Raw genomic sequence first — 11,371 nt, 5'->3', positions numbered from 1 at the left:
TTGTATGTTTTTCCTGTGTTTGCGTGGGTTTCCTCTGGGTGCTCCGGTTTCCTCCCACACTCCAAAAACATACAGACCTTAAACCATAATTACCATGGAATTCCATGATCGTGTTCTGTTTACCACGGATCTTTATGATAAGAGTTTCCACAACAGCTGCAGAGCTATACGCCTGGTTTACAATAAAATAATTGCAGTTATTTCTAGTTTTGCTGAAATGCACGGGATAGTCCCTAACTAATATCTCTGTGTAACACAGAACACAGGAATGTCCTTCCTGTTCAACAACAACGTTGAGCAATTCATATTAGTTTGCATTCCTGTTCTCATGTTTAATAAAGTTTATTAAATAAAAAAAAAAAGTGACCACTGGTCAAACCAGAAGTTTGCCACTGTAACTGACAGACGCGCGCTCTTGCATGCCTTGTCCACAAGGGGGCGCTTTAATCTCCTCACCCTCCCTCGTCCGTGCCGCGCATGCGCGCTCCATGTCCCAGGAGGGGGAGGAGGCTGTGGGTTCCCGTCTGGTTCCGTAGCTCGGAGAAGAGCCGAGAGAGAAGTCAGCGCACCGGGCCGGGGAACCGGTGGACACTGGGCCGCATTGGAGAAGACGTCCCGGAACCTTTCCCCCCCTCGTCCACTAGCAACATGGTCATGGCGTATTTCGTGGAGAATTTCTGGGTAATCTCTGATTTCCTTTCGCTTCCTGCCCGGTGTCCGGCCTCCCTTCCCCCCACCCTGCGGGCACCCCCAGCTGATGGTGCAGGATGGCTGTCTGACAGCGGCTGTACCATTGATCAGACATACGGCGGTGTATGCCCTGCATTATATCTGTCTGCTGCACAGTTCTATGCACATTGTACTTACTGTACTACCATCTGTCTATTTAATACCTGGCAGATCATCAGGCTGGACATAACCCCTCAGCTCCTTTATTTACCTGCTATTTATGTGTCATTGTACAGAGTAGTATCTATGTACATATTATGCATTGTATGACCTGTATGGATGATGAATCATTATGTATGGGTGTGTATTGTGCTCACACATCTGGTGGACTGAATGTGCAATCACCCCGTGCACATTTACCTTTGGTGGTTTACATTGTCTTATCGTTTTTGTCATCTGTTGCTCAGGTTCTGCTGTATAGTGAATTAATTCACAGACTACTCGGTTACTATAAGGTCTGTGCTGCTGGCCTCATGAGAGGACATTAGCTTGGAAGCTCCAGCCCTTGCGTGTGTCATGTGTGTCTTAGTTGTACATACGCCCTTGTTTATAATAATTATTTTTAAAAGGGATGCATTGTTTATTATTTTTTTAAGCAACTGAGCAAGGGTCATAGAGCTGTAATTCCAATATCTTTGATACTGTATTGGGCTGTCAAATTGTTCTTTTGCACATAGGAATAACATTGGATATGTTACAGTGTAGGGGAGAAACTCACTGAAACCATAATGTGTGGTGTTTTCAATACATACATACATACATACACTCCCATTGTACAACAAGTTGTATGACTGTTTATGTACATTTCTGTCAACGCCCCCATAGTTAGCTAAATACAGCAATGTTTGTTACATATGTGCATTCTCTATACACTGAGGTGATTTGATTCTAGCTTCTTAGTACAGAAGCAGGATAACTTATATTCTGCCTTTTTATTGCATTACCTCTAGCATTCTGCAGCCCTGCTATTATAAATACATGGTTAACTGTATCCAGATAACAGAATACCTACATATGTAATTAGTGTCAGTAATATAGTTTACCATTCCACTGGTAAACTGATATTTATTGGTCGTTAGGACACTTTGTAGTGCCACATTGCCTATGTGCTGCTGTTAGCAGGTATAAGAAGTAGTTTTTAAAGTAAACTTAAACATCTTATGGGCATTACTATGTACTTGAGGCATTCATATGCTTTTGTGTTTCAAACATACAATCTGCATTTTCTGACGAATGTTTCTGAAAGTGGGCAGTGCTGTGTTGTATATGTAAAGAAGATTACATTATAATGGGAGTGGTCTTTGTCTTGTTGGTTTTTTTGTTTTTGTTTTTATTTTTTTAAGTGTAAAAGTTATAGTAAAAGTGTGCTGCAGCACACATTGCTGCTAAGATAGCTGTCTAATCATAAAGAGAGTGAACAGATTTTAGACAGACTTGTAGAGCGTAATGGTAGCTTGCATGGAGTAACCATGGCTCAATTGACTAAAGCAGGCCTGGCCTACCTGTGACTCTCCAAGTGTTGTGAAACTACAAGTCCCAGCATACCCTATCAGTTGGCAAAGCCTGTAGTTTTACAACACCTGGAAAGCCACAGGTTGTCCAGACCTGAACTAGAGCTCTTCTGACATCAAAGGAAAAGCAAAACCATACAGTGCACTATCCACTACAATATATATCCACCTTTTTTGTTTTCAGGGTTTAGTTACACTTTACATAGAATAAATATTGTTTCAGTGGAGAGCTGATTGCATCACACAAAACATACTAATGCAGAACGACCACCTCAAAAATATATTTATCTCCGGTAAGATGTAGTGAGAGGATTTAGAAACCAGACAATCGTGGCAACTATGTTATATATGTTAACCATAACGCATTTATCTGTTTAACATGATTGAAAGTGTTACATTTAATTTAAAATCTTCAATTGTGGACCAAAATCTAACTTAAATATATCAATCCACTATAAAAGTGTCTGTTATGTCAGTGGTTAATGTGGAGGCAGCCGATTTGTGAGATAAACCAATATTCAGCCTGTCAATAAGATGGAAATCAATGACCTCATTGGGCACGATACATAAAGTACCTCATGTCTATGTGATGTTACTGGTTACTAGTGCATCGATAGGCTATAAAATGACTGATGAAACTATATTGGTGCACTATATAAATAAATGGTGATTATGAGCGAGACAGAGAGGTACACCTTATATTTGTTGTACACCTTGTAACTAAATGGAAGCAATCTTCACTCTTGATGCTTTAAATTGGTCAGCCTAAGAGCCAACCTCGTGGATCACTGTCCAGTTTAGTCACACAGAGCTGGGGGTAGAAGATTACTGCACACACAGGCCAATAGCAGCCAGTTATAACTGCTGCTGCTCATGGAGAGAAGTAATACCTAGCTTTGACTATAGCCAGGGCCGGTGCTAGGGTCCATGGCGCCCTAGGCATTTTTAAAAAAATCGGCGCGCCCCCCCCCCCCCCCACCGCAAAAACGGCGCCCTCCTCACGCCGTCTTTCCTTACCTCACCACCGCCGCCTCCCTGCTCCGTCTCCTCCCCTCCACTCACTGACACTAGTGACGGGATTATACGGAGCAGAGAGGCGGCGGTGGTTAGCAATAGCCTCCCCCCCCCCCCTCCCCTCCCCCGTGCATCTGAATGCTGTGCGGCGGCCGTGACAGGTATGGTCAGCGGTCGCCGCACAGTTTTTAAGTAATTTTCATTCTGGAGGGCGCCCTCCAGAGCCCGGCGCCCTAGGCAAGCGCCTAACCTTGCCTAATGGGAGCGCCGGTCCTGACTATAGCCTGGTATGCACCTTAGAAACACAGGTCGCTTTGCACGTGTGCATGTTACGGTCAACCTGAGTACACTGTGTGCACTCCTCATGGATCTATGATCCCTTTACTACATGATGTATTTACTGCATTCAGCACATGGCAGTATGAACCGATGATGCATACAAAGCTCCATGGATATGCAGCCTGTACACCAGTGTATGTACTTCAGCTGGAATGATCCTTTCCAGATTGCTAGTAAATGTAGAACTCTGGTCTCCTCAGACTGTGACATTGGGTTTATTGCCTGCTCTGAGGTCATGTGGTCAGTAGCAGACTTTCACCAGAGTGACTCTTGTTACTGAACCTTTGTTTCGTGTACACATGAAAATATGAAATTAAGTTGACATTTTTGGTACAGTTCAATACAATTTAAATAGTTTGTATTTTCATATATTGTACTGCATTTATTTTGTAGTGTACAGGTCCATTTTAACACAAAATTTAGGTGTCCCCTGTGGGTAAAGAAATAATCTACCCTAGGTGGAACCCCCACAAGAATTAAACTAGCATTAACTCATTTTTTAGGCTGTGCCTTCACTATGCGACATTCTATTCCACTAGTCACTATTTTAGATGAGTAAATCGTTTTAGCAGCAGCAGTGATTTTTATCTATTTATGTTTTGCATTATAAATGGGATTGCTTTTATATTTACCTGCTATCTCTTTCTGTGGGTGTGTGTATGTATGTGTAATATATATTTTGAATAAATGTATTGTGTGTGTGTGTGTGTGTGTGTGTGTGTGTGTGTGCGCGTGCGTGCCCCAATTGTAAAGCGCTAAATATTGGTGAAGATGTTTATAGATAGATACTGTGTGTACTCATGGATCAATGATCCCTTCACTACATGATGTATATACTTCATGCAGCACATGGCAGTATGAACTGATGATGCATACAAAGCTCCATGATAAGGATGTGTGTGTGGAAAGAGAAAAAGACAGGCTTCTTTACATTAGTGAAATGTATACATGTGATTAAAATTATTTGAGATGGCAGCCAAGGACTAATAAGACCAATGTGCAAACAATAGAAAGTCAGTCGGCGCTGACAAACAAATAATATATAAATCACTGTGTGTCAGCATATACATAAAGAATTTATAGCTATATTGGGATTAAGCTCACCTGCCAATGTCAAGGCATCATCATCATTTATTTATATAGTGCCAACATATTCCGTAGCGCTTTACAATTGGGCACAAACATAGTAAACTAATAAACAAACTGGGTAAAACCGACAAAGAGGTCAGAATGCTCTGCTCGCAAGCTTACAATCTATGGGATCTCCTGTAGGTGATTCCCTAAGCTAGTCATACAAATTTATGTTCATGGTGTCGCATTTAAAACCTTCCCTGAACTATATATATATATATATATATATATATATATATATATATATATATAATGAGAGAGAGGGGTTTCATTCTGATGTAAACCCCAATGTATATACTTCACTCATGACTTTCAAAGGATACCTCTCACTTGGGTGGTCTCCTGTGTCTTAGAGTCATCTCAGGACAGAATGAGAACTCAAGCTGCTAGCAGTCAGCGTGCACAAGACTTGTGGCTCTTCCATATTCATGCTTCTGGTGCTCCTGTTGTCAGTATGGTGGTGTGTGCTACAGAGGAGGCTGGAGCATGCCTTAATAGGCTGGTTAGGTGTTTCCTTTGTTTTGTATATATGGATTGTTAATTAAGATTAGTCATTTGGTGGGGTGGGGGGGGGGGGGGGTTGCTAAATGAATGGAACTGACAGGTCCTTGTTCAGTTTGTGAGGGTTTCCCATGTTTGTGGGTTTAGCAGTTTTTTTTTATTTTATAGCATTTCAATCTGGCAGACTATATTTTGTATTTGAATAGAATTTTGATGAAGGCTTTACATTTTGTTATTGTTTTATGTCACTGTTTAACAGTTTGCATGGACAGAGCCCCTGCTCTTATTTATGGCAGTCATCTGAAGGGATAAGGTTACAGGATATGCATGTAACAAACATTTCCCATGCATAGTGGCTTCCAACAAAATAAATTGCACTTAGTTTTACAAGATGTAAAGAAATATAGCATTGTGTCTTCAGTGCAATCAGTTGAACGCTTTTATCTTCTGCTTATCATGCTGTGAACAGAACTCAACAAATGTATGTGCAAGGAGCTTAGAAATCCTTGGGTGTGTTTCAAACCTGGGACATCCTGTGACATTCTTCTGTGGAACTATAAGTCCCAGTTAGTGGCCAGTCCAACGACAGCTGGAAAACCACAGATTCCCCCCTAGCTTTTGCTATAAGGTCTGTGGTTGAGACTGAGATATCTCTATGATTGTAGTGATGAAAGCTAGTCTAGATTGGATGAATAAACACCCTCAGAAAAGGCTGGGTGGTGTTGGTGTTCTGCTAGTCAAGGGTTATATTATATATTATATCTGCACAGCTGACATGTTAACTCCTTGAACTGGTGCTGAATATACCTATTATCACCAAAATGTCTGCCCTATAAAAACAATAAATGTTTTGTATATCTTCTTATTTGAGACTTTTTTTTACAGTGTTTAATTAAAATATTGTATTTAGTAAATATATACTAACTTAATATCATTTATATGAGTTCTTGAGGGCTAATCTTCTTGCTACAGTATACATAACAAAACATTATTGGAATGCGTGTGTTGCTGGCAACTTGGAAATAACATTAAATAATAATTATCTTTATAATTTATTTAAAGCTAAAATACCTATTTGATTGTTGTAGAAGAGGATGCATTGTGCTTTCTGACTTCCTTACATATCAGCTCTGATTATTATAATGTAAAACATTGACTGCCACTGGTGTAGCTGTGGGCCATCCAGACCTAGTTGTCATTGTATTCAGTCCAGTTCTACTCCTAGACCTCAGGGTTTCTGGGATAGTGTGCGACTGTGGTCCCTGTAATAGCACAGCCTTCTTCATCACGATTTATGACTGAAGCAGTGAAGAGTGTGGGCTGACGGGGCTGAGCGTCCGTTCACACATGCATGAACACCTGTATTTTTAAATTGGCACATTGCTGTATACACTATTTTCTTGTACTTTCTACTTTTTTGCAAAGTGTGTATCCTCCGTATATATGAAAAAGTAGCACACACTCTGTGAGGCAAACTAATCATAGTCTGGTGAGGATGAGCTTGCGTGACCGGTTATCAGTTTACAATATCAATGTATTACTTTTACATATTGTAATACATGCATGGTACAGTGGTTTAAAAAAAAAGTGTTTTTAAAATGATTTTCTTTACATTTCACATTACCTGAATGAGCTTCAAATAGATTGTAGTCTATATAAAATGTTTATACATTGAATAAAGCATTAAGTCCAGTGAGCTTCAAATCCACATAAAATTGCCTTTCAGCAAGCGCTTGTCCTTAGGATATATCATAATGGTCACTGTTTTGTACAAGTTAATAATGAATGTGCATTTTCCAGCAGATATGCACTGCAGAATATATTGCTAATTATGAAATAAATGATTATGATTATAATGAGTGCCCTCCTCCTGTTATATCCTGGCTGTTCTCAAGGTCACGGTGAGATCCCAGTGATAGCCTGTGCATATACTTGTGTAGTAGTGTTTACATGGTCCTACATACATCCTGCTCTACCAATACATATGGGCATTCATTGCATGAAAACAAAGACGTGCTTAGTAGCTACAAAATGATACTTGGGGAAGAGTATAACGGTAGAAATACAACAGTCAACTAATTGATAGTTGTGTGTGATAAAGGGTTTATGCAACTATAGAATGTCATTATGGAAGTTATCACTTTTTCTAAGCTTTTTCCCCTTATTAAGGGAACTTAAATATAAACAGCAGTATATATTAAAACACCTTGCAGGAATCTGCTCATATGGTGGAAGGGGATAAATATGCATTTCATGCTGACTTCAGTCTGTTCTGTATTCTCAACCTTTGCTGACTGGAGGCTGCCATGGTAATGTTTGTGGTAGTGGTACTGTACAGTATATTTTATAATAATGGCCATCTATGCCTCAATTTGCCTATATGTTTCTATACAAAATAAGCGCACTTGATGAGTTCTAAGGGCTGTACCTAGTAGGTATTAATGTTCCACTATCCTGTGGCAGTCACATATTGCTGTATTTTTATCACAGGACTTACTATGTGACGTAAAATGGCACAATAGCACTGTCACAAATAGCCTGTAAATTAACATCTGACAGGAAGGATCCATGGAATCATTTACCCTATAATTGCCAAGAAGCCATGAGTATTGGCACTCTTTGCAGCTGGTCTTTGTAGTCTGCACAAGTCATGTCGGACTCCTTTTGCCTCTTTTCATAAAAAGACTGTTTGTGACCACAGAAAAATGTTCAGCTGGATGATATTTTCTGTGATGATACATTCTCATTACGCCCATCACACGGTCATGTGTGATAACCTCCTGCAGTGCTGCTGATTCTGATACTTGTGCAGGAAGGTTTGCTGCCCCCTACCATGCTAAAGTAACCTAAAACTTTTCTTTTGCCGAGTAACTATGAACTGCTTCCATTGAAACACACAGGACTGCCAGCTGTACCTTTACTCGCTGGCATAAAAAAAATCATGCTTTTGCTAGGGTTTTATATTGCTAATGACACCGATATGGGGATGGAACCCATTATCCCATAACTGATTGCTTTTGTGGTGTCTGGGCATTGCCTGCTCTATGTAATGGTGTTCACTACAAGTGAACTAAAGTGGGGCCAAAGGACCAAGTGTTGGTTACCGGCACATATGATCGTTTGATATTCAGTGATGCTGGCATTTTCCTCGCCGCGCTAAAATTATTACCGTTATTACGGTAGTTTTAACCCGGCTTCGAGCAAAAAGCTGGCGTTAGAACTACCTTAATAACGGTAATTACCTGCACTACAACCGTAATATCGGTAATAATGCGCAGGCCGCGTTACTTAACAGTAAAGCGGGCAATTGAATACTACCCCCAAAGTGTGAATATAAATATCAAATATTCAAAGTTAGTATAAAAATATGAATCACAAGCTTTCTTTGAAATGGACATATCTGTAAATTGTATGGATTTTTTTGTAACCTTTATTTAAATAATTCTTGTCACCTGGTAAGATTTGTGCCTTAAAGCAATTCTCTCTCTTTGAAGTAGAACAAACCTTACCTTTGCCTATCTGTGAATAGCCAGCGTTTACCCTGCTTGGTCATGTGAAGAAATTATTTTGGTCCTTGGAATAACAAATCTGGCAGTATGTAAACTTAATGCAATGTTTTGCACATGAAATTGTTGCACCCTTAAATGTATCCTACATTAAGGTTCAGTATATAGCATGTTTTGCTAATAATTGTATCTTTCATTTTTCATTAAATGGAAACATTCTCAGTGTATTGAATAGGTATGGAGTATATGCCTCTGTCCAGCATGTTTTGGTAGTTATTGTTTCATGCCCATAAACAGCCCACTTACCAGATTTTGTCAGTGAACTCTGTCACTTCAAGTCATCTATGGCAAGTTTTTCTATTTTATTTTTTTAATTGGAAAAACAAGTTTAATTGCAGCAGCCTTTAAATTTATAATGCTGTTCAAATTTTTTAAAGGATTTTTTTCCTTTAAGACCAATAAAGCTCTTATGTGTTAATGTTGCACAAGCTGCCTAAAGTGTGCCATGTGTCTTACATACCATTAACTGCTAGTATGAGCATAATAAGATGTGTGCGCTAGCTTTAAATTTGCCGGCTGAGTACTTTTCTTTTTGTGCCCAATACAGTCATGGCCAAAAGTTTTGAGAATGACACAAGTATTGGTTTTCAGAAAGTTTGCTGCTTCAGTGTTTTTAGACCTTTTTGTCAGATGTTGCTATGTTATACTGAAGTAAAATTACAAGCATTTCACAAGTGTCAAAGGCTTTTATTGACAATTACATAAAGTTTATGCAAAGAGTCAATATTTGCAGTGTTGACCCTTTTTTTTGAAGACCTCTGCAGTTCGCCCTGGCATGCTGTCAATCAACTTCTGGGCCACATACTGACTGATGGTCGCCCATTCTTGCCTAATCAATGCTTGGAGTTTGTCAGAATTTGTGGGTTTTTGTTTGTCCACCGTCTCTTGAGGATTGACCACAAGTTCTCAATGGGATTAAGGTCTGGGGAGTTTCCTGGCCATGGACCCAAAATGTTGATGTTTTGATCCCCGAGCCACTTAGTTTACCTTTTGCCTTATGGCAAGGTGCTCCATCATACTGGAAAAGGCATTGTTCATCACCAAACTGTTCTTGGATGGTTGGCAGAAGTTGCTCTTGGACGATGTTTTGGTAACATTCTTTATTCATGGCTGTGTTCTTAGGCAATATTGTGAGTGAGCCCACTCCCTTGGCTGAGAAGCAACCCCACACGTGAATGGTCTCGGGATGCTTTACTGTTGGCATGACACAGGACTGATGGTAGCGCTCACCTTTCCTTCTCCGGACAAGTGTTTTCCAGATACCCCAAAAAATATGAACGGGGATTCATCAGAGGAAATGACTTTACCCGAGTTTTCAGCAGTCTAGTCCCTGTACCTTTTGCCGAATATCAGTCTGTCCCTGATGTTTTGCATGGAGAGAAGTGGCTTCTTTGCTGGCCTTCTTGACACCAGGCCATCCTCCAAAATTCTTCAACTCATTGTGCGTGCAGATGCACTCACACCTGCCTGCTGCCATTTCTGAGCAAGCTCAGCACTGTTTGTGCCTGATCCCGCATTTGAATCAGCTTTAGGAGACTGTCCTGGCACTTGCTGGACGTTCTTGGGCGCCCTAAAGCCTTCTTCAGAACTATTGAACCTCTCTCCTTGAAGTTCTTGATGATCCGATGAATGATTTAGGTGCAATCTTACAAGCAGCGATATCATTGCCTGTGAAGCCCTTTTTTGTGCAAAGCAATGATGACTGCACGTGTTTCCTTGCAGATAACCATGGGTAACAGAGGAAGAACAATGATTTCAAGCACCACCCTCCTTTTAAAGCTTCCAGTCTGTTATTCTAACTCCATCATCATGACAGTGATCTCCAGCCTTGTCCTCGTCAACACACTCACCTGTGTTAATGAGAGAATCACTGACCTGATGTCAGCTGGTTCTTTTGTGGCAGGGCTGAAATGCAGTGGAAATGTTGTTTTTGGGATTACCTTCATTGTCATGGCAAAGAGGAACTTTGAAATTCATCTGATCACTCCAATACATTCTGGAGTATATGTAAATTGCCATCATAAAAACTGTGCCACAGATTTTGTGAAAAATAATATTTGTCATTCTCAAAACTTTTGGCCATGACTGTACACTTTGATTTTTGCAAGATGTCTGAATATCAGGAAAACATCTAGGCATGGTAAATGCTGGTGGTGATTCGCATTGCCACCCATTATCTCCTCAGGAAATGAGACTTGGTCATGGCTTCACAGTGGATTCATCACCTACACACAACTAGTATTTCAATAGAGAACTTCTAAAAATAACACACTTTACATACCTGCAAGAAGTTAGCCATCTTTTGGAAAGCTATAAATGTTTCTGGGTATTATTGAATAAATATCCCATATAATAGCACAACCATGTGTGCTCCTGAGAATCATTCTGTGACATCATGAAGCGGCAGGAAGTATGCCAGCTTTCAGCTCATTGGCTCTGAATGATCACCTGAGATTAGTGTCACAGGATCTTCAGCTGACGTCAGTAGCTAATTTAATGAATGCCTACTAGCAGAAGAGTGAGACCAAATTGTACTGTTTAATAGGGATAGTTAAAAATAGTATTTGTTTTTAGTAGCTG

The 11,371-nt window shown here is 40.1% G+C and overlaps 1 protein-coding gene across 1 annotated transcript in view; it reads left to right on the top strand.

The window, feature by feature from the left end:
* Positions 1 to 476: 476 nt before the first annotated feature.
* Positions 477 to 11,371, top strand: part of FCHO2 (FCH and mu domain containing endocytic adaptor 2) — a 96,448-nt gene continuing 85,553 nt past the window's right edge. The window contains exon 1 of the mRNA XM_075179943.1: positions 477 to 681. Coding sequence (XP_075036044.1) covers positions 478 to 681 — 204 coding nt within the window. The 5' untranslated portion in view covers position 477. The remainder of the gene's footprint in view (positions 682 to 11,371) is intronic.

This window comes from Mixophyes fleayi, chromosome 1, assembly GCF_038048845.1.
Source record: "Mixophyes fleayi isolate aMixFle1 chromosome 1, aMixFle1.hap1, whole genome shotgun sequence".
Lineage (NCBI taxonomy): Eukaryota > Metazoa > Chordata > Amphibia > Anura > Limnodynastidae > Mixophyes > Mixophyes fleayi.
The sequence above is the reverse complement of the archived record's forward strand: the minus strand, read 5'-3'. Positions and strand labels throughout refer to the sequence as shown.